Source organism: Barbus barbus (genome assembly GCF_936440315.1).
Source record: "Barbus barbus genome assembly, chromosome: 7".
NCBI lineage: Eukaryota > Metazoa > Chordata > Actinopteri > Cypriniformes > Cyprinidae > Barbus > Barbus barbus.
The window spans coordinates 12,821,125-12,848,871 of record NC_136735.1 but is presented as its reverse complement, the minus strand read 5'-3'; the positions used below and the strand labels follow the sequence as shown (position 1 = coordinate 12,848,871).

The 27,747-nt window shown below is 36.9% G+C and overlaps 1 protein-coding gene across 2 annotated transcripts in view; it reads left to right on the top strand.

The window, feature by feature from the left end:
* Window positions 1-53: 53 nt before the first annotated feature.
* The window catches only part of LOC306872024 (sarcoplasmic/endoplasmic reticulum calcium ATPase 2), a 31,909-nt gene continuing 4,215 nt past the window's right edge, over window positions 54-27,747 (top strand). Inside the window, exons 1-22 of one of the 2 annotated variants that reach the window (XM_079420340.1) lie at window positions 54-175; window positions 1,338-1,457; window positions 1,597-1,614; window positions 1,955-2,037; window positions 3,334-3,438; window positions 3,568-3,706; window positions 5,699-5,865; window positions 7,021-7,176; window positions 8,249-8,390; window positions 10,988-11,154; window positions 12,498-12,586; window positions 12,831-12,933; window positions 13,010-13,141; window positions 13,793-13,918; window positions 14,679-14,900; window positions 14,984-15,095; window positions 16,070-16,311; window positions 16,388-16,608; window positions 16,944-17,146; window positions 19,912-19,997; window positions 20,152-20,285; window positions 21,086-21,203. In XM_079420340.1, coding sequence (XP_079276466.1) covers window positions 1,340-1,457; window positions 1,597-1,614; window positions 1,955-2,037; window positions 3,334-3,438; window positions 3,568-3,706; window positions 5,699-5,865; window positions 7,021-7,176; window positions 8,249-8,390; window positions 10,988-11,154; window positions 12,498-12,586; window positions 12,831-12,933; window positions 13,010-13,141; window positions 13,793-13,918; window positions 14,679-14,900; window positions 14,984-15,095; window positions 16,070-16,311; window positions 16,388-16,608; window positions 16,944-17,146; window positions 19,912-19,997; window positions 20,152-20,285; window positions 21,086-21,203 — 2,883 coding nt within the window. In that variant the 5' untranslated portion in view covers window positions 54-175; window positions 1,338-1,339. Of the gene's footprint in view, window positions 601-1,337; window positions 1,458-1,596; window positions 1,615-1,954; window positions 2,038-3,333; window positions 3,439-3,567; window positions 3,707-5,698; window positions 5,866-7,020; window positions 7,177-8,248; window positions 8,391-10,987; window positions 11,155-12,497; window positions 12,587-12,830; window positions 12,934-13,009; window positions 13,142-13,792; window positions 13,919-14,678; window positions 14,901-14,983; window positions 15,096-16,069; window positions 16,312-16,387; window positions 16,609-16,943; window positions 17,147-19,911; window positions 19,998-20,151; window positions 20,286-21,085; window positions 21,204-27,747 lie in introns of both variants that reach the window. The other variant, XM_079420339.1, reaches the window with a different exon arrangement.

Genomic DNA, 27,747 nt, shown 5'->3' with positions numbered 1-27,747 from the left:
AAACAGAAAGCCACAGTGCGGGTGGAAGCCCCGCCCTCCTGCAGCAAGAACGAGTAGGCGGGATTATCAGTAGAAGAACGAAGCTGATTTGTCCATTCCATCCGCCAGGATGATGTTTTGATCGCTCATTGGCTGCAGCGCTCTTCCCATCGATGCTGCGACTGAAGCACCTACGGTAATAATGTCGCTCAGTGACCTAGTATTAAATAAAGCGACGGTTATGTTGATATGAGGTTGCGGCGGATTATAGCATCGGTTTGGCCATTTTAAATACTGCCGATACATTCAGGAAGACTTGACAGCGTCGAAAATCTTCTAAAAAAAAAAATCAATCGTTCATCCCGCAGTGAATTTTTTCTTTGTCTAATATTCCGGATCATGCTGAAATCAGAAGGAAAACGCATAACGTTAGCAGAAAATCCTCATTTGCCTTGAGCAGCGCTGCAGTGCGACCTCTCCGCCTGGATCTCATCAGCAGATCGAGCTACAATAGCACACCGCACTGGGGTTTAACTGGGATAAATTCTCTCGTCGCGGTTTAACATATCGGTTTGGTGTAACGGTTATTGGTTTGCAGAGGACTGAATTACAGTTAAACTGGTGAGTAAGGTGTTGTGTCTGATGATAATACAGTATATTGGGAGGGTTATCGATCACAGAGCCTGCAGGATCAGTCAGGATTTTACTCAGTCAGCTGTAAACCAAACTTGACAGGAAGATACACAATTCACCGCTTGTAATTACTCGCTATTATTTAACATTGGTATGAAATGAACCGAAACATTTAGCCTCGGATATTTCTGCGTGAGACCTATCGAGTTAAATCTGATCTTGAATGGTTTCAGAGAGACATTCATCATAATAACTAAACCTTCAGGTAACGCACAGTAACAGGTGCGTCTTAATACAGTTTCAGGAAAATATAACATCCTGGGTCTTTTATTCAGGCAGGTAATCACAGATACACAACACGCACACACCGTTGTTTACTGTAGTCACGTTACGTTGACGTTAGGATACTGTGCTCTTTGTTAATATCGAAAGTTGTCTCTGGTTAAATAGATTCTCTTTTGAAAATTAAAGGTATAGTTCGAATAAAAAAAGAAAATTCTGTCATTATTTATCTCTCATGTTGGTCCAAACCCAAGGATGTTAGACTGAAAGACTTAGTCACCATTCTCTTTCATTGTTTCTTTTGTTTATACAGTCAAAGTGGACAGTAACTGTGATTTTTACATCAGAAGGTTGTCATATTTTGTATGGTAACAGATAAGGTTGAGTAAATGATGATGGAATTAGATTTTGAGATGCTGTCCCTATATATTCTTTTCTTGCAGGGATGGACAATGCCCATACAAAGACGGTTGAGGAGGTGCTGGGATATTTCGGTGTCAACGAGACCACGGGACTGAGCTCTGAGCAATTAAGGAAGAGCAGAGAAAGATGGGGCCCCAATGGTACTACATCTCTTGCATAGATACAACAGCTGTTTTGTGCATTATGAACAATAGAAAATGTCATGATGAGATTTCATGTAACCTTTATATTTTATCTTCTGCCCATTTTTCCTTTACTTTGCTATAACCTGTGCCACAGAGTTACCTGCAGAAGAAGGTGAGCTGCTCCCTTGGGTTTGTGTAATTGTTAGCAGATCTTTCATCATATTCTCTAAGTTAAACGTCTCTCTCAGCTTACCTTTGTCGCATGGGAGATGCTGGTTGTTTAGATAATTAGTTATTATTGGATTCCCTCGAGGAGGTTGGATGAGGTTTGCGCTCTGTTTGTAGCTGAATAGATCTAGATTGAATGTTTCTTAAAGATGTACTTGTAATGGTTTTCAATTGTTTACACGTTCCAGGCTTTAGTTTTCTGAGAGTTCTTTTTCACTTAATGGAAAGTGAGATCGAAACTTTGTGGCCACTGTAGGTCTTTATAATATTTGTGTTGTTTACAGGTAAGTCACTATGGGAACTTGTACTGGAGCAGTTTGAGGATCTGCTAGTTCGGATTCTCCTCCTTGCCGCCTGTATTTCCTTTGTAAGTATAAATCAAAGACAGTGTTTACTCTCACACTGTTAAGAAAGAGTAGTGCTGACACAGAACAATAGCACAAGCTATCTATCTATCTATCTATCTATCTATCTATCTATCTATCTATCTTGTTCAATTATTTATGGAAAAATTATTGTGTTAAAATTGTTAAGGTATTTAATGCACCTTTGCCTGGTTTAGAGCTGTATGTGATCTTACATTGCATGCAACAGTTGTTGACAAATATGATTCAGGACGACGACTGTCTGTGTGATGTAGTTTATTAGAATGCAGTGTTACATGCCCCTAAAATTCAAGATATGATACCATAATTATCGTTAATCATATCACACGAGCAAGAGTGTGTTTTTTTTTTTCTTGAATATCTGCATGATTGCAAATATATTATTGATTTTTATAGAACAGTTCAATAAACAATAAGTTAATATGTTACATTTTAGACACAATATTGTCAGTATCATCTGTTTTTTCTCAACTTCGCCAACAAAAATAGTTAGAAAACTACAAAGACAATGCCTCCGAGCAACACAGAGATGTTTCATTAATGAATGAATCCACATTTTGAACAATTTGAGTGAGCTGAATGATTCAGTGAGCTGTTCATAAAGACGGTCACTTGCTTTTTTTTTTTTAATGAATCAGTCATTTGAGTTAATGGATCATTGAATGGCTCACTTGACCTGACTAGCTGCCACCTGTTGGTGGTTTTATTTTCATATTTAGACTATAATGTTTTTTAAAAAAATTATATATTTCAGTATTCAATTAAAAAACATTAATGCCCATATAAACCCATTAATTGGCATTATTTTTGCAGTTCTAATTGCTAATTTTGCCTAATTCTTTTTAAACATCTTTACCCAACTTTTTTCAAATATATATTAAATGCGTATAAATTCAAATCTTTATTATCCTTGTTTTAAGAATACATACTAAATAAAATAATGCTTTAGTTCAATAAAAATATTTGTGTATAATCATTAGTTTAATTTTTGCACAAAAATTACAAATAAAAGCCTGGTTTGCAGTCACAAGCTTATACAAATTTTCACTCAAAAATTATGTTTGCACTAAATTTTAAGAGAAAATTTAGAACCAACTTAAAGCCTTAATTAGAATAATTTTGATTTTTAAATGGAAATCTCTATGCAGTTCTTGTGAATCTGCTGTAACATTTGCGTGGTAACATGGTTTACATTCTATTGTGACCAGACCACAGCTTTGAGAAAAATTCGCCCTGCCCATGTTTTGCATTACATATTCTCTCTCTCTGTATTTCAGACTCTGGCCTGGTTTGAGGAAGGTGAAGGAACCATCACAGCCTTCGTAGAGCCATTTGTCATCCTCCTCATTCTTATTGCCAATGCCATTGTAGGAGTTTGGCAGGTACAGCCTGTGTAAATTGTTAAATACCTCTTAAATATGTTAATATAAAATATTTAAAGCCTGTGGATGAGACAATAATGCAGGACAATTTGCTAGAAATTACAACTCACTGTGTGTATGATTCTGTAGGAGCGTAATGCAGAAAATGCCATTGAAGCCCTTAAACAATATGAGCCTGAAATGGGGAAGGTGTACAGACAGGACAGGAAGAGTGTACAGAGGGTCAGAGCCAGGGACATTGTGCCTGGAGACATTGTGGAGGTGGCTGGTAAGAATGAGAACTAGATTTCTACATCACTTTTTTTTTTTAAATTTGCCAAAATAAAATGCATTTAATGAAAGATTTTTTTGTAGTTTGTACATCTGTACGCTGATGTGTTTCATTTATGTCCCAGTTGACTTTCATCATTTGTTTCTTAGAGGCTGGAGTAAGAGTTATAGAAAATAAAATGGATGTGGCAGTGTTTCCGTAAAGAGGAAAAAAAAGAGAGGTCCACTCTCAAAGGATATGTCTGGAGATAATTTTAGGACATTGCTGAATAGAGATAGCTGTGTTCTGATTGTTTGTAAAAGCCAGTCAAAACTGCCTAGCACAGTCTGTCTCAAATGCATTAAGGATGTTTCTCAAGAAAATAGCTAGCTGTTCCCACAGTTAGGCAAAGTATTGTTAAAATACATGTTTGGCATAGTTTGATTCTTTCCAAAAACTGTGCACATTGATTATCTGAAGTAATGACTCCCGTGAGATTGCTTCCCAAAACATCACAGGTCCCCACCATATTTGAAATTTGGCAAGACTATGTGGGTTTCTCTAGACTTTATGAAATATTTCACATCATTTAACTTTTTTTTTTTATTGAACAGGGATTTAGATTCTTTAAACAGGTTATGTATTCTTTTGCATTAAAAGTGCCACTGCCAGAAATTCCAGGTTTATGAAGTTTGTTTTAAATACTGTTTATATTTTTGAAATTATGCTCAGGCTTTAGGCCAGTTAAGCAGTGAACTGTACTACCATTATTGTTGGTGAGCTGCGACTTGCAGCCACAGTTCCTTTTGCGTCAGTGAAGTTTTTCCAGATTTATTTGCTCATGTTATTTTTATAGGCTGTTTCCCTGGACGCATTAAATGTGCTGCATTCTGTGAAACTGACACACCTGCAACTGTAGCACTTGGCATCTTTAGAACTCTGTTAGTTGCCTCCTGTTGCTTTGAAAACTCACATCAAAGTATTAATTGTCTGAACCCATTTATAGCTGATGCTTGCTGCTAATTGGCAATCAACCTAATTTGACTCTCCTTTGCGGCTGCATTTGCAATTATAATTTGGTCACTTCAAAGTAAATCTCTTATTCATTTACATGCATGTACATATACGTGAATATTTGAGTATTCAAGATCTAATTTAAACCTGAAAAAAAGATTGTTTTAAGAATTGAATCATCCATCCATCTATCCATTCTCCTCCTAAGTAGGGTCACAGAGAGGATTTTAAATAGATGTCACTAATCAAATAAGCAAACTTGTGACACTGACAATGTGAACTCCTTTTAGGTCAGTGATGCACTCAAATTATTATGCTGAAAAATATCAGATTTGACAGAAAGGGTTAAGACCCAGTCTCAGAATTTTCTTGGCCCTCCACTCAAAATTATTCTATTCTAAGAATCCCAAAGCTAATGAATAAAAATAAGGTTGACGTCTTTTTTTGCGTCGATCTGTATCTTGACTGACATTGGTTTCTAAAGATAGATTGTAAAGTATGGGGTGCTAATCAGCAGTATTGTAGTTTAAACCTCAGAGTCCCACTGTAGCAAAATGCCAGTAGTTATTTAAAGCAATTAAATAATACCTTTTTTTTCTCAATTCCCAACATTTAGTGATAGAAAACATCCCAGTATAGACTTTGTTACAGTTTTTCTAAATGTTGCAGAAATGCTACAGACCTTTTGTATGCAATTAACACATCAGAGCATAGCAAATAATATATATAAATAATAAATATATAAATACATTTTTGTGTATTAAATTTTTTATTTTTTTTTAACAAACATAATTTCATAAGTAACTCCAAAAAATATTGTTCATAGAAGAAAAAATAAGGCATGATAATTAAATAGAAAAAAAGTCTGTCTGTTGCTCAATATGTTGTGTTTCTGTAAAATATGTACATCTTTGATGCCTGTACTGTTCTTATCACATAACATGCCTGGTAATAAATGACACAAGTCTCTCTTTTTTTGCACTTGCTTTTCTTCAGTTGGTGATAAAGTCCCAGCAGACATCCGTCTGACCTCCATACGCTCTACTACTCTGAGAGTGGACCAGTCCATTCTGACGGGGGAGTCTGTATCCGTCCTGAAACACACAGACCCAGTGCCTGACCCCCGTGCCGTCAACCAGGATAAGAAAAACATGCTGTTTTCTGTAAGATTATCTGGACTTATTATGTTAGTTCTCTGTCCATCTGCAGCTATTATTTCTAAATTTCAGGTTTTGCTTTTGTTACCTGTGGCGATTAGGCACTGAATTAAACTCGGCCAGATGTGGATGTGTATGATGGTTTGTGTTTCTGTAGTGGATTATGTCTGGCAGTCGAGTCTGTGTGTTGAATAAAACATCACTCATATTGTTTGCTCCCACATGGCTATAGACTGAGTCATCACATCACACAGGCTTTGAGCTCTCAGATGGATAATGACCAGAGAGTACCAGCCTCAAAGACTCCACCCCCACACCCACACCCACACACGCACGCTAAAGCCTCCATTACTTCTGTCGTGCTGAGAAAGTCTAATGGATGTCTGGCCACATAAGGACAGGAACATAAACAGTGACTTGGGGGAGCCATCCAAAATGAAAAGCAAAACAATGAATGAAATGGGTAGCACTTTATTTTACAGTCCTGTTCCACTTGTACATAGTATTATAACAATTATAATAACTAGGTACTTTCTTGGGTAAGTACACTGTAAGTGCATGTACTTTAAAATAAAGTGTTACCATGACCTTAAATATCACACATCTAGGCTCTAAAATTAAGTTTTTGTCTCAGCGGACAATTGTAGGTGTTAAAAAAAGTACCTATGTAGTATCTACTAAGTGCTATGAAGCTATATAAAAAAAAAAAAATATATATATAGCATTTTTTTTTTGTATATAGGCCTATGTGTCAATGCTGTGTGCCAGTCACTCTATGAAATGCCACTTTCTACAAAAACACTTTGACACAATGTTGCTTTGTTCTTTATTATTTAATTTTGAGTCAGGAATATGTTGCCCCATAGATTTCTAAAGTACATTTTCAACTGAAGTAAAAGTTGAGGTAAAAAGATACATTCTCTTTTAAAGGATCATTTGTACTGCGTAGATTTGATTTAAATTACTTGTCATTTATAAATTGCATTTTAAATAATGTATTGTGTCACAATTCCTGTCCAACTGGCCAATAACAATCTTATTCATTTGTTCATTTTATTCAATCTCTTAATTCCTAATCCATCCTGGAAATTCAATTATGCTCATAGTAATTACTCTATATGACAGTTCATCTGATCCACATATGAATGTGTGTTTGTGTAGGGGACGAACATTGCAGCAGGGCGAGCGATAGGTGTTGTAGTGGCCACAGGTGTGCACACAGAGATCGGGAAGATCAGAGATGAGATGGCAGCCACCGATCCAGAGAGAACCCCTCTGCAGCAGAAACTAGACCAGTTTGGAGAGCAGCTCTCTAAGGTGGGAAACTCAATTATCTGTGCTCTCTCTTTTTATTTTTACCTTCACTCTATTGTTTGTTGAGTAACTATGCTCCTAAGTATATGATTTCTGTGCACATTATGGAAATTTTCTGTATGGATACCATAGACTACTACTAAATGTGCAGTATAAAGCAGAGCACTATGCTCAATGTGATTCTCCATTTCAAGTTTGATGAATGAACTGGAAGTGTTATTTAAAAATGTTTTCTTTGATTTGTTAGTGGATTGAACCACCAAATTCCATGTTTAAACAAAATGTGATTAAAAATACAAAATAATCATATTTATTTCTGAAATATGCAACATTTTAGCATATATTAAATCTTGCGTGTGGTGTGCATATGACTTTTTAAAAACTAGCTGGCTCTTTAATGTATACTTTGCAGTATATATTTTAAACGATTTAAAAATAACACACAATATATGTATCATATTCCATATTCTTCCGTTTGCATAATTTAGCTATTTCCTGCTATTCTTGAACTCAGTGCACCTTGAGTTTTTTTTTTAGAGCATATCATTTGCACTGCGATGGTAATTTGCCATTTTTGTACCTCGTTATTGTACCTCATTATTTTTACTATTTCAGTCCTTGCACATTTTTGCTATTCATGAACTCACTGCACCTTTTATATTTATTCACATTGCCATTTACACTGTAATTGTCATCTGCCATTTATACATCATTATCACTGTATCTGCACCCTCTCTTAATTTTTTTCTTTGTCATTTGCATTTAATTTATCTCTTGCCGTCTATACCCTCATACAATATAACTTATTTTATTGGCTGTGTACTTGTACTTTGCCCAATAATAATTACAGTAAATGTATTCTAATCTAATCTAGTATTACACTTCATAAACAGCCTGTGTTAAATAAATTAACCAAAATACAATACATTTACAGTATTTCATTGATAGATTTGCTACATAACAGTTAGGATTCACTCTGCAGCAATTTGTCAGCATTATCGAGCTCCAGAGATTGGGTCAAAAGTAACTGTTACTGAATGTTAGTCATTCTTTCTCTTTCTCTTTCTGTGTGAAGGTGATCACAGTGATCTGTGTGGCGGTTTGGGGAATTAACATCGGTCACTTCAGTGACCCCGTGCACGGAGGCAGCTGGCTGCGTGGAGCTGTGTACTACTTTAAGATCGCAGTGGCTCTGGCTGTAGCCGCCATCCCTGAGGGTGCGCAAATGTTAACTTATATTTTTCTCTTTGCCATAGCCAAATTATTTAAATCTCCTTTTCTCAGGAATGCTATATGTTGGGATCCAGATGTCTGGAAACTTTTTGACAATCTAAAATTAAAATATGTACCTACAGAACAGAATATTTTAGGATTTTGAAAAATGTAAAACATAAGGAAAAATGTAAAGTTAGGACAAAATGAAGAAAAGATTCAACTTTTTTTGTTGTTGTTATGGACCCTTTCACATTCCTGGGTTCTCAGAAGTGGAAATCGTCATAGTTTGGTGAACTTCAATAGTGGTAAACAGAGCAACAAATACAATTTTATGAATATAAATATACTGCATAAAGTATAATTTCTGTGTTCCCATTTACTCCAATAGCAAAAGTAAAACAGAAACATTATGACTTTACAAAAGAGGACAACATATTAAGAGAATAATTATGTTGGGCATATAAATTACTTAAGTTTAGCAATTTTGTGTTTTTGTCATTTTATATATTTTTTAATATATCTATGTTTTTTTGTTTTTTTTTAATAAGTTTTATCCAGTTTTAGTTATTTCAGTACATCAAGTTAAACTAAATGAAAACTAGAAATGTTGCATTGGCGACAAGCTGGAATAAAATAACTTTAGGTTTTTGTTAATATTTTTCTTTGATTTCAGTTAGTGCTTATTTTTATTTCAAATAACAAAAATGTGTTTTATGGTTTTAGTTTTATTAACTATAATAACTCTGACACAGCATTATCTAATATTTTGTTGAATTACTGTGGAAACGGGTCATATCTGTGAAAACGATCTATTAATCTAATTTATGACATGATAATGTGAATCTGAATGAAAATTTAGTATATATTTATTCTTGCATGTAGATGACTTTTTAATAACTAATTGGCTCTTTAATATATACTGTGCAGCATTCTTTCCAGTTGTCATTATACTAAACTGAACCCAAATGCAAACCATTTCAAATGATTAAAAAACAACACATACAAAACCTCTATCCTATTCCATAATCTGCCGTTTGCATAATTTCCTGCTAGATCATATAATTTGAGCCTCAAATTCGCCATTTTTGTACCTCATTCATGTGAAACACATCATATCTGTGAAGAGGATCTATTAATCAAATTTGTGACATGTTCATGTGAATTCTTTTGTACAAAACGTCAGATACATTTTGGCTAATTCTTAAAGGGGTCATATAACGTTGTTAAAAGGACATTATTTTATTTGTATTTGGTGTAATGCAATGTGTTTATGTGGTTTAAGGTTTAAAAAAACACATTATTTTCCACATACTGTACATTATTGTTGCTCTACTATGCCCCGCCTTTCTGAAATGCGTCGATTTTTACAAAGCTCATCGTTCTGAGAAGCGAGGTGTAATAAATAATAAACTAGGTATTTGTTGCATCCATTGGGGACATAATTACTGATTATAATGACTTATACTGTCTTTTTATGCGTCGCGTTGCATTGCGCTGCGTAAACATGACCATGTCTGCATTTGTGATTGGAGAAACGACAAACAACAAGCACTACTCTACACTGCTCAAAACTCGCGTTTGAATAGTCAGTAGCAGAAACATACTTACAGGCTGTGAGTCAGAAGTGCCAGACTGTCCTTACAAAGTTGGAATTGCCCCACTTTATAGAAACAGCCAATGTGCAAGCCAGCATTGTAGGCTACTATCCTCCCAGGTTCAGGAAATAGTCCTCTGTAAAATGCGCTGCACACACTCTAATATTTGGATTGTACTGTTCTGGAACAGTGTTGTAAATACAACTTAACCACTGATTTCTAGTTGTGTCCTCTTTTGGAAGCCCACACAAAGCACTTCCACTTTCACAACGAAACACTGCGTCTCCAGGACAGGGCGCCAGGGGCAGCAACAATACTACAGCGAGAGTAATAGTTCCGCCCTCTTTCTTTGCATATACGTTTGGGCAGTGTTTTGCAAATCTCCCCACACCATGCCGTAGACATGTGGGGCCGTGTTTGAATGAACTGTTTTAGGGGTGCGTGGCAGAGTCTTAACTTTTATAAAGAATATCTCTTTGGTTTTGAGACTTTAGTCTTTGCATCTTCAGGGATCTTATCTATGCACAAACAGCTTGTAACACTCCAAAGAGAAAGGAAAACTTGAAATCACATCATTTGACCCCTTTAAATGATTCTTGTGAACATGAACATCAGGTTTTACTTGCTGCTTTCATCAAAGCAAACAATTTTTAAATATAGTAAATGCTAAAAAAAATTACATTTGTATTGTAATTGCTGATAAAATACCATTAAATAGTTAAATAACTTACAAATATTTCAGCTATTTTAATATTTTATTAAATTAGAAAAAAGTGCATAATAGAAACCCACTGTGTTATAAAGCTTCCTGAAAATTACATTTCATATACATAAAAATATAGCATTTAAATATACACGGGTTGTTTCATTTTCATAAGAAATTAAAGAAAGGATCTAGAGAAATATTGTTTAATATCTCATTGTAAAATAGTACATTTTACTGTGCTCCACTCCTCTCCCTTTTCTCGCAACTTACTCACTGAAGTCTTTGTTCTTTCTCACAGGTCTACCTGCTGTCATTACCACATGCCTGGCTCTTGGCACACGCCGCATGGCCCGTAAAAATGCTATAGTCCGTTCCCTCCCATCTGTAGAGACACTTGGCTGTACCTCCGTCATCTGCTCTGACAAAACAGGCACTCTCACAACCAACCAGATGTCTGTCTGCAGGGTGAGAGAGACTTGTGTCCATTGTGTCCATTGCAACAGTTTTACTCTAATACTTAAATAATACTTATAATAAAAAATTCTAATAGTGTATAATAATTCTAACAGATGCGTTGTGGGATTTTATTATTCTATGATAGCTGGAAGTTTAATAACATTGAATTGATGCTTGAAAATCAAACTTACTAATCAAGTTCAAGTTTATTTGTATAGCGCGTTTTACGATACAAATCGTTGCAAAGCAGCTCTACAGGAAATTACGTTTCCACAATATATTTATATATTGCAGAACCTTAATATATTTAACTTATGGCAAAATTTGGTAATTCCGTATGTTGTCTGAGCGTTGGCATCCTCTGAGGTCCTCTGAGGGGTTGGCATCATCTTTTCTCAGGTGTTCGGTCATCTCAGATCATTTAAGGGTTGGATCCAGACTGAAGCTTCTGTAATTCCTAGTTACCATGGGATGTTAATCCCGTGGCAGAAATAGAGAAACAAATAGAGACATAATTAGCGTAGCTGCTGTTCCATCTAAGCAAAAATGATTTGTTCAACCCAAGCTAAAGAATAATAATAATGTACATTTGATCAGATATAACTGCAGTACAAGATTATAAGATGTATTATGTGAATGCTTGGCTAAAGAGATGTGTCTTTAATCTAGATTTAAACAGAGAGAGTGTGTCTGAACCCCGAACGTTAACAGGAAATGCTATTCCAGAGTTTGGGAGCCAAATGTGAAAAACCTCTACCTCCTTTAGTGGACTTTGCTATCCTAGGTACTACCAAAAGTCCAGAGTTTTGCGACCTTAGGGAGCGGGTTAGATTGTAGCGTGGTAGAAGACAAGTTAGGTACGCAGGAGCTAAACCTAAATGATACGGAACCTAATAGGTAGCCAGTGCAGAGACTGTAAAATTGGGTTAATATGATCATATTTTCTTGACCTGGTAAGAACTCTAGCTGCTGCATTTTGGACTATCTGTAGCTTGTTTATTGAAGATGCAGGACAACCAGCCAGGAGTGCATTACAGTAGTCCAGTCTAGAGGTCATGAATGCATGAACTAGCTTTTCTGCATCAGAAACAGGTAGCTTTCAGGTAGCAATGTTTTTAAGATGGAAGAATGCTGTTTTTGTAACATGGGAAATATGATTTTCAAAGGACAAGTTGCTGTCTAATATAACACCCAGGTTTTTGACTTTAGAGGACGTAACAGTGCATTCGTCTAGTTGTAAATTGCAATCCAAGAGATTCTGTGTAATGTTTTTTGGTCCAATAAGTAATATCTCATGTGTGTTTGTGTGTTTGTGCATGCATGGCTGTGCATGTGTGTTTGTCTGGGTGCAGATTTTTATTGTGGACGTCGTCGCAGGTGAGAGGTGTTTACTGAACGAATTTACAGTAACTGGATCTACTTACGCCCCTGAAGGAGAAGTGTGAGTTTTATTTCACATCTAACTACTCTCACATACACACACACACACACACACTCACAGGAATCTCTTCTGAACTAACCTGTGGTTTGTCTAAACATTTATGTGATGTCTTTCTTAAGATTTTTCTCTTTTCCTAATCAATCCCTTTTTTTCACTTTACCCATTATTTTCTGTTTTCAGTCCTGAATTCTCTATTTACAGTCCTCTTCCAATCCCTCCCATCCTCTTTTTGTCTCTGTTTCAGGTATAAGGACGGTGTAATGGTATGCTGCAGTCAGTATGAAGGGCTGGTGGAAATGGCCTCTATCTGTGCCCTGTGTAACGACTCTTCGCTGGATTACAACGAGGTGCGTGTGCACATCTACATACTCTTTATGTCGTGATGAAGCTTAGAGACCTGATTTTCTCTGTATTTCCTCTCAGAGTAAAGGTGTGTTTGAGAAAGTGGGAGAAGCGACTGAGACGGCTCTCTGTTGTCTGGTGGAGAAGATGAACGTGTTTGACACGGACATGAGAGGCCTTTCACCTGCTGAAAGAGCCACCGCCTGCTGCTCAGTGAGTCTTCACATAGTAATATGTTGGCCCATACAGAATCTCCACTGAGTGACAGCAGTATGATATAGTATATTACATGTAGAACTATTTTAAACAAAATTTTTCTAACTCTGTATTAGTTATATTATTTTTATATGATAATTATACATTTATTTTATTAGTGTATTATTATATTATTTTGAATATGTTTAATCTTTTAGATATATTATTAGTATTTTTATTTATGAATTATTTCATTATATGTCAGCTACTCTGGCACAACAGATTTAATCACATTTCAAATGCACTTTAAAATATTCTCTTTATTCTATATAGTTTGTTTGTCAAGAGTAGATTAATGCACATTTTTGCATGAGACATTTTTACAGGGAGAGAAAAGTTGCTTTTTCAATGTTTGTAAAACTTCACCCTCAAGGAACTGAAAACACAACACCGGATTTTTTTCATCAGTCAAGAAAATCTGAAAAAAGTGTGCAGATTCTGTGTGGATCTAATAAATGGTTTATTTGGTGGAGTTTGGTTTACAGGATGTTTTTTTTTAGAATTCTGCTGCTTGTGAAATTACAGTCACTAATGATAGTGAGTTAAAGAAACCATCTAGAATGTATTCCCTCCACCACTTCTCTCTCAAACACATGCTTCTTCTCTCAGGTCATAAAGCAGTTAATGAGGAAAGAGATGACTCTGGAGTTTTCTCGAGACAGGAAGTCCATGTCTGTTTTCTGCTCTCCAAACAAACTCACTCGCTCTGCTTCAGGTGCCAAGATGTTTGTCAAGGTCTGGTTTTCATCTTTCTTTAAAGCTTTCTCTTTTTCCATTCCTTTCATTTTGAATTTTTGCTGGAGGATCACTGAATATAACTGTAACTGTATCTTTAAACAAAATAGACTAATACAAAAACAACCTATTTTAGCAAGAACAAATGTTTAAGAGACAAAATGCATGCGGAATTGTGAGGAAGTTGAGGATAAAGTTCAAGAATCGAAAACCAATTAATAGTTGTAATAGGAATTAAAATCCATAAATAACATCAAAAGATAAAATGCATGTAGAATTGTAGATGGATGGGCAATGATACATTTCACACCACGAGAACCAATTAATATTAAGAAGCGATTAAGAAAAGTCAAAAGTGACACTAAAGGCATTTTTAATGTTTAAAAAAAAAAAATCATGATTACAAATGCTGTTCTTTTCAACTTTCTATTCATCAAATAATCCAGAAAAAAATGCATCACTATTTCCACAAAAATATTAAGCTTCAGAACTGTTTTCAACATTGATAAAATCAGATAAAATCAGCATATTCGAATGATCAGGATCATGTGACACTGCTAAAAGTGTGTATATATATATATATATATATAACAACAATGTCCAAGTAAAGTGGGACTGGAAATCACAATCGTTACATTCCTAAAGATTCCCATCTCTAATTTTGAGCTGATGCGCCACTTTAAAAGGCACAAAGACATTTTAAATGTTGGCTGCTGAATGTCAACTTGTTATATAATCTTTTTTAATCCTGACTTCATAGGGGGCGCCAGAGAGTGTGCTGGAGCGTTGCCGCTGGATACGGGTAGGAGGTGGTACACGGGTACCGCTGACCTCTGACCTAAGGGAGCAGCTCTTAAGCACAGTAAGAGAGTGGGGCTCGGGACGTGATACACTTCGCTGCCTTGCCATGGCAACTAGAGATTCACCCCCTGACCCTCGAACCCTGAACGTAGAGAACTGTGCAACCTTCACAGAATATGAGGTGAGCAAATCATGAGTATTTAAAATATTTAAAAATGTATATTTGAGTGCTATAACTTGAACACATTTTGTTGTCTCTCACAGTCGGACTTGACATTCGTAGGCTGTGTGGGAATGTTAGATCCACCGAGGAAGGAGGTACTGAATGCAGTGCGTATGTGCAGACAGGCTGGTATACGGGTCATTATGATCACAGGTGGGTTAAACACACACACAAAGGGATAGTTCACCCAAAAATTAAAATTTTGCCATCATTTACCTACCCTTATGTCCTTCCAAACCTTTGGTTAATTTTGACTTTATTTTGGAGTCGGCACCCATAGCCTTGTCCCATCTTGTGAACCTTTCCCAATCATGCTCCCCCTCGCTCTCTCCCACTTTGCTTCCTGTCAACTAACTGTCCTATTAAAATAATAGGCAAAAAATTGTGTTTTTGGATCTTCTGTTCTGAGTTTTGGTTACCTGGCCTTTTTAAAGAAGGATAGAACCCTTCAGTTTTCATTCAAAATATCTTGTGTTTTGAAGATTAACCAAAGTCTTATGGGTTTGGAACAATTTTATGACAGAGTTGAGGGTAAGGCATTACAAGCAATGCTAGTTATGTAATCTGATTACCTTTTTCACATAACTTGTAGAGTAATGCATTACTTTTAAATTTACAATAAAAGATCTGTTACTTTGTTTTCCCGTTTATTCACTGACATCATTCCTGTTCCAATGCAGAGGCACTTCCTTCAGCCTGAGGCTTGTTCATTTCACTTTTGGTGTGAAAGGGCCTTTCCAATTGCCAAAAATGTAACTTTTGTTTTTAAAAACAAATAAACAAACCCAGCCCAGGTGTCAAAAAGTAACACAAAAGCAATGTAATGCATTACTTTCCATAAATAGTAACTACAGTAAGTAACACAGTTAGTTACTTTTTTATGGAGTAATGCAATATTGTAATGCATTACTTTTAAAAGGAACTTTTCCCAACACTGCGTGAGGGTGAATAAATGATGACAGTTTTGGTTGAACTTACCCTTTAAATCTCAAAGTGTAATCTCAGTGACAAATATAATTCCAAATACAAGACAGTCTGTTATGTAATTGTGCCTGGGCAGGATAAACACAAACAAATATGCATGTGAATGTCAATCTAAGGTCTTCTTCCTGTGTTGGTTTGTCTAGGTGACAATAAGGGCACTGCCCTGTCTATCTGTCGTCGAGTTGGCATCATTACTGAACAGGAGGAAGAGGAAGCTGAAGGTGGGCCGTTTGGCAGCGGCCTCACAGGACGGGAGTTCGATGAGCTGCCTCCCCACCTGCAGCGACAGGCCTGCCGCACCACCCGCTGTTTTGCCCGCGTCGAGCCAACGCACAAGAGCCGCATTGTAGAATATTTGCAAAGCCTCAATGATATCACAGCGATGGTAAGTGTTACCAGACGTATGAGAGTGCAAAAGTGCAAAAAACTTAAATTCATGAACGCTTGTGTTTTCTGTCCAGACGGGTGATGGTGTGAATGATGCCCCAGCTTTGAAGAAGGCTGAGATTGGCATTGCTATGGGCTCAGGCACGGCTGTGGCTAAATCTGCTTCAGAGATGATCTTGGCAGACGATAACTTTTCAACCATCGTAGCTGCAGTGGAGGAGGGCCGAGCCATTTACAACAACATGAAACAGTTCATCCGTTACCTCATTTCGTCTAACATTGGAGAGGTAGTCTGGTATGTACAGACAAAAATCACTAAAGCCATGGTCACACTATACTTTAAATTTGTAATAAACAGTTGTAATATGATGTCACACTCATATTTTCAGAAAAACACCTCCAAAATATGTGTAAAGGAAATCTTTCACTCTCACATGAAATTACATTTGCGAAAGAACAAAGTTTCCAGTTTCAAAGAACACAAAAACATTTTTAAAACATCTCATATTTTTTTCCATCACCATGTCCCCTTAGCGCAGATTCCCAATTACACAGATTCCCATTGAAATGACTGGATTTCTTCTGCAACATTAGCATTTTAAGCATTGTATTTTTCTCACTATCTCTCAGTATTTTCCTCACCGCTGCTTTGGGAATGCCTGAGGCTCTGATCCCAGTGCAGTTGCTTTGGGTCAATCTGGTGACGGATGGTTTCCCAGCTACTGCTCTCGGCTTCAACCCCCCTGACCTGGACATCATGTCCAGACCCCCACGCTCACCTAGAGAACCACTCATTTCGGGTTGGCTCTTCTGCAGATACCTCATCATCGGCTGTGAGTCATTTACACACATCACTCCTTGTTATTAAGATTAAAAACTTTCATTAGTATATAGGATAATGTTATTGATCAGGTTAGATCAGATTCTGTAATACACAAGTGCAGTCATTTCACTTAATGATGCAGAAAAAACCCTGGTCTTACCCCCTCTTCTTAGGGTATCCACTAGGGGTGTAACGATACACAAATATGACGGTCCGGTACTTACCTCGGTTTTAATGTCACGGTTCGGTATAATTTCAGTACAACAGGGGGGATAAAACTAAACTTGTTTTTTTTTTTTTCTTAAATAAACAGTGGTTTACTGAACAACTTGCTCTTTCTTTAAATACATTGTTATAGATACATTTTCTTAGTGATACAAATCTACCTCAGCTTATGCTTAAAACTATAGGGAACTTTTACATTATAAGGTTACAATTAGGCCTAACAACTTAACCCAAACTTAAATGTAATTACTATTTATTTTTAAATAGATGATCAACACAAAACTTAAAAAAAAATGTATGCAAACATGTAAATTGCACATAATGCAGTTTTTAAATTCACTTATAAATAATAACATTTCTAGGTTATTTGTTAAAATATACTCAATTACACAATGGCTGTCATAGCAGGTTTCATAGCAGATTAATTTAAACATACATTAAGTAAGACTAACAGGTTTAGTAAAATATAATGAGTATATAGTGTAATATTTCGTGAAATGCTCCTCTCTAGACTTCATTTCTCTAGTGAACTAACGACGAGCTGTGGACACTGATGACTTGCTGAGGTAAATGAAATGCTATGTGACATTTTATTTCCATGCTGTTTTGTTGATGTCTTTCCGCGGTTGAAACACCGATTGTGTGATTGCATGAGGCATGAGATGTTCAGTCATGTTTATTCGAGTTAAAACTAGTGGTACAGAGGAAGGAATGATCGTGTTCACTCACGCTCCGTTCTGCGCAAGTTGCACGTTTCTGAACCGTCCCAGAAGCGGCTCTCCGAGGCGTTTATACAGCAATCTGTCAAGCCACAAAGACTGTCAAAATACCGTTTATTATTTGAATTTCCTGAAAAAAAAAAATACTGCATTCGTTCGGTACACATGCATATCGAACCGAAAGACTCGTACCAAAACGGTTCTTCAGAAAACAAATTAAGAAAAAACAAAGACAGAAAAATATAATTTTGATGAAATCCGAGAGCTTTCTGACCCTGCATAGACATCAGCAGAACTACCTCGTTCAAGGCCCAGAAAGGTAGTAAGGACATTGATAAAATAGTCCATGTGACATCAGTGGTTCAACCATAATTTTATGAAGCTGTAAGAATACTTTTTGTGTGCAAAGAAAATGAAAATAACGACTTTATTCAACAATTTCTTCTCTTCGTGTCAGTCTTCGATGCACGTTCACGAGAGCACCACGATGCATGCAAGTGATGCTGCTGACACAGGAGCCGGTGTTCTGATATAGGACGTCCATCTCTCTTAGTTCATCGTCTGTATATTCAGGTTCAAATAAGTAAACCACCTCAGCACCACACACATGCAAACCACTGATGTCACATCTATTTTAACAATGCCCTTACTACCTTTCTGCGCCTTGAACGCAGTGGTTGCGTTGCTCTCTACGGAGGGTCAGAAAGCAGTCAAATTTCATCAAAAATATCTTAATCTGTGTTCCAAAATGAATGAAGGTCTTTAGGAACGACGTGAGGGTGAGTAGTTAATGACAGAATTGTAATTTTGGATGAACTAACCCTTAGTTCAACCCTAAGTAAGAATATAATGGATATGTAATATAGTGCATATCTGTCACACCACATTAAAAAGTATCAATAGCTATGTTTCCATCCACCTATTTTTATGCGCATTTTTGAATATCGCATAAAAAAAATACTGGATGGAAATGCCAAGATGCACATAAAGTCTTAAAATGCACATAAAAAACTTGAGTAGGATAAACTTTTCATTCGATAAGAAAAAATTTGCACAAACTATGATGGAAACACATTTACCGAATAAATTCCTCTATGCGCATTGAAAAAGTCATGTGACTTTGCACTATGAGACGGGATAACATGACTAACCAGCAGACTGATCTCGTTCACAGTATCTATATGTTGTTTTGGTCATTCTGAAATGCTTGAGCAAAGTCTGTCGTCAAAGTATTTCTGTAGAGCAACTGTGTTCCCAAACAGCTGGCATCCACCTCTGAAAGCAATGACCGCATTTATTGTGTTTCGTCTGCTCGCTCTGAGGCGCAAGTAATTTATCATATATGAAAATTATTATATTCAGTGCCTTCTCCTAGTTTTCTCAGTGATGTTTAGTGCCAGTTTACCAGGAAGTGATGATTTTGTTCTCTTTGGATCGTTGGATGGAAACGGTGCTTTATTCGCAAATGTTTATGCGATATTCCATTTTTGCACATAAATTTAATTTGAATCTTTGGATGGAAACATAGCTAATATAGGAGACGCGGTCTACAAGTAAAAGTGAAATTGTTGTTCATGCATTAACAGAAAACAGCATAGACTAAAAGACTGATCTTGGAATTTCAGAATCAATATTGGTTCATTAAAATGAAGATCAATTCTAATTGATTAACCAGTATTGTCAACACAGCCGAAGTAAATACAAGAGAACATTCAACGGGCTGAACTTTCTTACACTCTCTTTCAGACCATTAATTAAATTTAAAGAACCAGTGAACTCACTCTGAATGTTAAGTTGCATTGCCATCTCTGTCTCTCTCTCTGTTTTGCAGGTTATGTTGGGGCAGCAACAGTTGGAGCTGCTGCCTGGTGGTTCATGGCAGCTCATGATGGACCAAAGCTCACTTTCTACCAGCTGGTAATAAAAAAATAAGTTCTCAAAAACAAAACCATTTACTGCAGTGTCAAAGAGTACAATTTGGAGTCTTGTTTTGTCTTAAACCAGAAGGTTTTAATTTTTATTGATGCTGTATTATTGTCAATATCATTTTTCTCTGTTGTTTCTTCTATAGTCTCACTATCTGCAGTGCAGTGAAGGTCATGCTGAGTTTGCAGGAGTGCAGTGCTCAGTGTTCGAGTCTCCATACCCCATGACTATGGCGCTGTCTGTGCTGGTCACTATAGAGATGTGCAATGCCCTCAACAGGTATGTGATTTAAAAAAAATCTTGTAATGACAGAAAATCACTGCTGAATGTGGAGAATAGCATACATGGCACATATATACAATTTTGACTTGGGATTTCATGTCAAAAAAACGTGCACTATTTTTTTAATTATTTGTATACAGTACATTGTACACCAGTGTGTTGTATATCTAATACATACTCTATCATTCAACATTTTGGGGTCTTTCTGATTTTTTTAATGGTTTTAAAACAAATCTCTTATGCTCACCAAGACTGCATTTATTTGATCAAAAATACAGCAAAATAAATAATATTGTGAAATACTATTACAGTTTAAAATAGAAATTGTTAATTTGAATATATTTTAAAATGTAATTTATTCACGTGATGGCAAAACTGAATTTTCAGCATCATTACTCCATTCTTCAGTGTCACATGATTCTTCAGAAATCATTCTAATATGCTGATTCATTGCTCAAGAAACATTTCTTATTATTAGGAATGCTGAATACAGTGCTACTTATTATTTTTGTGGAAACCATGATGCATTTTTTTAGGATTATTTAATTAATAGAACATCATTTACTGGAAATTGAAAGGTTTTAATTTCTTTCCAAAAAAAGGTCATTGACCCCAAATCTTTAAATGGTAGTGTAAATACATTTAAATAAATGTCATAAATGTAATTTAGATTTTGAAACCATGTTTGTTTGAACAGTGATCATACTGAAAACGGCAGAACTTTCTACCTATGTTTGACTTTAAGACAGCAGGGAAACGTGAACTGCTCTTATTGTTTTTGTGTGTTTATGTTTCAGTTTGTCAGAAAATCAATCTCTACTCAAAATGCCTCCATGGTCAAACCCCTGGCTGGTGGGAGCCATCTGTCTCTCCATGGCCCTACACTTTCTCATCTTATATGTGGACCCTCTTCCTGTAAGTATGCATCTGTGTGCTCGAAAGTTTGGAAAGATAATGCAGCACAATCTCAGAAAAATGCTTGGGCATAATGAGGAATGTGAGAAATGTGTGTGTTTAAAAGGGTTGCAAAAGTCCGGGAATTTTCAAGACTGGAAACTTTCCATGGGAATTAACTGGAATATATGGGAATTAACGGGAATAAATGGGAATTAACAGGAAAATATGGGAATAAACTGAAAATTTGCTAAATTGCAGGAACTGGGAACTAGTTGAGAAAACAAATCTTGCAGCAAATCTTATTTAAAACAACCAGATTAAATACAATTTCAGTTTAATTTCTTTCTACACACTGCTCATTTCACACAAAGCACACTGCTTACTGCAGGGCTAGAGGCCACACCCCCTACACACACTGTGATTTCCTCCATAACATGCACAGATCATTTCTTAAATCCTGCACACATAATATCAAAATGTCCATCTTGGTAAATATTCATGTAAATTACATTACATTCTTTAGGGTCTTAATGAAAAGTCTATAACATACTTTTTAACCTGTAAAAATCAGCTCTGTTTTCATCAAGCCGTTTTTTAGTCCATGTTGCTTTAAATGCCCATGATTCTGTTAGCCCCACCCCTCTCTTCCGTGGTTTGATGAGCAGTGCTGTTTACTTTAGCCGTGAAACTAATTATAGAGTGGGGGAACTATGACGTCACTTATATGCTGATGACAAAAAGCCAATGAGTGCCCTTGACAAAAAGCCAATAGGATTTTTCCATAGGCTTTTGGATTATCGTAAAAAATAAGCTCTGTGTTCAATCATAGTTCATGAAATTTACATGTTTTGTCCATCAAGATAATCTTCACAGAATAATATAACTTTGACGAATTTTGAAGCCTAAATAAAAGCACCAGAACTGAAAAACTAAACTTAGGCTATAAATGAACTACAGCGCCACGGTCGCTTGCCATCAACGTCACCAGCACCACGCTCACGACAACTTTTTCAAAATTATTTTAAACGTTCAGTGAAAAGGATTTACTCTGTATATGAATTTTAATCCACGCTACATGAACCTTTTCATATAAACTGAAATAAATACAAAACTAGAGCCAATCTAAAACTGAAATGAGACATTAGTAATAAATAGTATAGTGAATAAATGAAATAATCTTTTAAAGCACATATTTCTGTACACTTTGAAACAAGGTGCATTAAAAGTCAATAAACTCTTAATATGAATTAAAAACGTATCGCCATGTATTTAATCTTTTAAATGACAGCAGAGTGAGTGAGTTTTTGGATATGGTAAGATTAAACTTAATTTAGTGAACCACATTTCAGCTCTCATTTTGTTAGGGTGGTTACACAAACTGTTATTGTATCCTTGCTTCTAGGAAATCCTCAGTCTATATTCTTTCTAACAGCTTCATGTGGCCGTAAACATTTCATTTTAACGTGACTTTAAGCAGTATGCATCATTAAAGTTTCACTTTAACCGCGTAAAGCTGGCAAATGTGGTGTTTACATGTAATAATTGTAATATGAGTTTACCTTACGGTACGAACCCAGAGTCTCCGCATCAGTAAGCGATAAAACGAGCATCTTCCCTCCGAAGACATTTCAGGGCAAAGCAAAAAAAAACATTGACAAACAACAATATAAAATGCGGGAAACTATTCATTGGTTATTCTAAAATTAATTGTAATACAAATTATACTACAACAGGAAAATACTGTAAATTGATAAACTGTTCGGCGTGATGACGTTGAATGTCTCCGACAGTGCCTGTAGTCCCATTTAACAATTTGCTAGCAACCGTCTTTTTTAAGAAACAGCTTAAAATCACGAGTGGGGTGTAACTGGTGTTTTATGTCGTAGAGTAAAACGTGAAACCATCTTGAGCTTGTGTGAACCACGGACCTTATTTAAGGGATTTAACCAAAATCCCATTCAAAAAACCCATTGACTCTGGGACGATGGAACCGGAAGTGCTAAAATGCTAACTCCCGGGTTTTCGCCTACAAAGTGACATCATAGTTCCACCACTCTATTAGGAAAGGCGATTTGCAAAGATTCATAAAGTTATACTCACTTCTGTAAATGAAGCTGGATCACGAATGATTCACACAAACATAGAGGCATTTATACAGATCAGGATCGGCGCATTCCCTTCAAATCGAAAGTAACGTTAATCCTCTTCAGACTTCAAATGACTTCAGCGGCTCAGAAGTCGGGAGTAAATGATGACTGCTATATTCATTATTACATACAACAATTAAACACTTCAATTGCTTAATCGGAGACATCTTGTCTTCCCCTGCACCGGAGCTGACACAATGGCAGACGGCTCTCAGCTCACTCAGGTGGTAAGACGGTCTAAGGTATCCTTGTCAATTAACTATCGTGGATGGGGTCTGTACAGAACTACGTCATTCTGACAGTAATCTCAGAACAGCCAGATTTGAGAGAGGGGATTTATTTTTTATTTTTTTAAACCACTGGATGGATTTTTATCATTATAGGATGGATGTGTGTACACACTTCCAACACACATTTATGTTCAAACAACTTGAAAAGTGAATTTGTGCTGTGTGTAATATACTGTGCAACTAAATTAAGCTATACCATTGTAAAAACAAATACACTGATTGAACAAACATTTAGGTGAGATAATAATAAAACAAAAGTCTAAAAATGACCCTCCCCCAGACACAATCCCCTCCAGTCACCTAAGAGGGGGATTCCCTCTATTTTCTCTGAAGCCACACTTGCTGCATTTGAGCCCAAAGACTACATCTAAGTTTCGATATTCTAAATATATTTGATCTATGGGATTCAAGTTTAACTAGTAAATAATACCAAAATGTGTTTATACAGTAGCTAGCTAGCCAGTAAATCAAGATATGAAAAATCTAAGCGAGTTAGCACTATTTCATTGACAATTTATGAGATATGTGCTAGCTAGCTCAAGCTGTGATGCTCTTTCTGCTAGCCAGTTTTCGGTTATCATACAGAAGTACAGTACTTGTCAAACGTTTGGACACATTACTATTTTTAATGTTTTTAAATGTTGCATATCTTTTGTTCATCAAGCCTTCACTTATTTGTTTAAAAATACAGAACAAAACAGTAAAATTGCGCAATATTACAATTTAAAATAATGGTTTTCTGTTTTAATATTCTTTAAAATATAATGTATTTCTGTGATGCAAAGCGGAATATTGAACATCATTACTCCAGTCTTCAGTGTCACATGATTCTTCAGAAATCATTCTAATATTCTGATTTATTATCAATTTTGGAAACAGTTGCGCTGCCATTCAAAAGTTTGGGGTCAGTATCTTTTCTCTTTTTTTTTTTTTTAAATAAATTAATACTTTTATTCAACAAGGATGTGTTAAATTAATAAAAAAGTACTAGTAAAGACTTATATGGTTAGAAATGATTTATATTTTGAATAAACACTGTTCATAAGTTTTTATTCATCAATAAATCCTGAAAAAGCATCACAGATTCCCCCCAAAAAATATCCAAAAATGACATTTTTTTTATTTGAATTAGTTTACATGCATGTGAGTCTATGATCAAACAAAATGTTTATATTTACGTTTGTATATGATACAGTTATATAACTTTCTCCAAATTTCCAATTAATTCCCATAAATTCCTGGTAAGTTTCAAACTTGGAATATTTTCCAGTAAGTTTTCCACCCCTTTGCAACTTGTGCGTGCCTGTCTGCCATAAACCACAATGAAAGCAGTTGCCAAATCAGTCAGTGATCCAATAATGATTTGCTATTAATTTCACTGATGATGAAAGGCTTCCCAAAAAAACGAAGGAAATGACTGAGGGTATAATACAGTAATTCATAACCCCCTCATACCTTTATGGAATATTTGTCATTATTTATAGTACCGGTCAAAAGTTTTATACTCACCCAGGCTACATTTATTTGACCAAAATACAGTAAAAACAGTAATATTGTGAAATACCCTTCAAATTTAAAATAACGGTTTTCTTTTTTTTTTAAATATATTTTAAAATATAATTTATGTCTATGATAGCAATGCTGAATTTTCAACATCATTACTCCAGTCTTCAGCGTCACATGATCCTTCACAAATCATTTTAATATGCTGATTTGGTGTTCAGTATTATTTAACGAATACAAAGAACAGCATTTATTAGAAATAGGCTTTCGGTAACAATTTAAAAGCCTTTACTGTTACTTTAGATTAATTTAATGCATCCTGTCACAGCTGTCTGCTGGAGTCCCCATAACAGCCACCAGAGGGCATTCCTTCTGGATTATAGTTTGTCTGTCACTTAACATAGTTTGTCTGTCACTTAATTTCCCGAAAGTGTTATGTTACTATGAAGCAGGGAGGGAACGCCAAGCATTTCACGTCTCCTTATAAAGAATGAAGCTGCGTCAAAGATTTGAATCAGTCATCTCACTTCAGGTGTTTTATTGTGACGTATGAAGCCTCAAACGTCATCAGTCACGTGATCACAGAGATTTGATTCAAGCCTCGAAAGCCTCGTCTTTCAAACCAGTCTGCTTCAATAGAGTAAAACAGGCTTTGGAGCCTCAGTGTCAAACGTCCCATCTCTAATTAAAACTGCACTTGGATCTTCAATGTTTTCCACGAGTAATTTCGTGACAGAATACTGACACCAAAGTCAGATCCAGCAATTGGGTTCAGTTTTGTTTTTGGACCATGGACATTTGGATTCTTTCTCCAGCTTCTAAAAGGGAGAGGAGGGCATGTCTTCAGATGTTGGCAACATTACGTCAACAGGGGCTAGGAGTAGGGTGCCTAGCTCAGATGTTTTGGACCATGGTGGTGGGTCTGGAGCTTTGCGATACTGAGCTTTATAATATTTTCAATGAATGCCTTGATAACCCCTTGCCTCTGTGGGAGATGGAAGGACTTAAGACTCGATTAGTGCGGTTTCACTGACTATCTCAGTTACCGCAGCCTAATAGTACCATCAGGTCAGTCAGTGCCCATGGCAGACCCCATGGAGAAGACCGAATCTGCCACTGCATCTCTGGAGGACAGTGAGGCTTCATTGTCTATGTCTCAGAAACGAAGGTCGAGAAGGAGGAGGGCAGCAAAGTCGACTCCAGTGGTCCCAAGTCCGGTGGTCCTGGAGGACCCGACTCCTGTGGTCCCAAGTCTGGTGGTCCTGGAGGACCCGACTCCGGTGGTCTCAGTGGTTAATACAGAGCCCCCCGATTTCACTGCTGCTCCCATAATCAAGAGGGCAGTCTTTGCCTTTCACCTCATGGCTGTTCTGCATGCATGGGCCACTTCAGATTCCACTAGAGGGCCCGCTCCAGTCCGGGAGCCCTCAGAGTCCACTCATGAACCTGCTCCAGTCCAATTCTATGCATGACTTAAAGGGCATTTTATGTCAAACCTAGTCTTACAACCGGGTGAACGTCCAGCTGGTGCAACCGGCCCCAGGAGTCCATTCCTGAGCCTACTCCAGTTTCTCCTGAAGTGGTGGCGTCCGCTGCAGAACCTCCCTTCAGCTCCTCTCTGGGTGGTGGTGCCCACTCCTGAACTGTCTGTCTGCCCTGTTATGGTCAAGGAGACCATTGCTGAACTGTCTGCCTGTCCTGTTACGGACATAAAGGATGTTACTAACCTGTCTGTGCTCTTAGTTCTGCCTGATCCGCCTTGGTGGTCTCCTGCATCTTCAGCTCTGCTGAAGTGGTCATCAACTCCATTCTGGAGGTCATCGGTGGGCCCTGGTGGTCTCCCGCTCTGCCGACCCCATCTTGGCCTCCTGCCCTGCCAGCCCCACTTTAGCCTCCTGCACAGCTGGCCCTGCCTTGGTTCCACAGTCTACCTCTGGACCCAGGCCCTTTTTCACCACACGGGCCTAGCCCACCATCCCTCCCACTGATCCACCTCCATTCCACCTCCCTCCTGGACTTCTTTGATGCAGGTAGAGCATCTGGAATCCGCTCTTTAAAGCGGGGGTCATGTCACAGCCATCTGCTGGAGTGCCCATAAAAGCCACCAGAGGGCATTCCTTCTGCATTATAATTTGTCTGTTCCTAGTCTCAGCCTCAAATGTCATGCCCACGGACCGTTGGCTAAACGTCTGAAGCATATGGCACACTTTTCTGGAAACACTTCAGCAATGTCGAAGTTGTCATCTGACTGGTTGAATTAAACCGGATTTCTGGGAGACATGAGTGCCGCGTTTAAATTCGGTCCACCGGGAAACGGGAAAGATGCTGTGGCACCAAACCCCCTCACGAAAGAAGAAAGGTGTTGTGTTTACAAATGTGACGACAAACGCTTATCAGGGTCAACTAAACGCTGGATTTTCAAGTATGTGAAATATTTAATGTTCGCGGCATATAATCTTTAAAATACATCAGAGAGTTTCACACACCGGTTTGTTATTGTGGCGACATTTCCACACCCCTAAACGTGATGCTAAACGAAACGAACTATGAATAGACTTCATTTCCCATCACCCTTTGCCCTGTCTATTAGTTTTCATTATTTTCAGCTGTGTGTCATTAGTT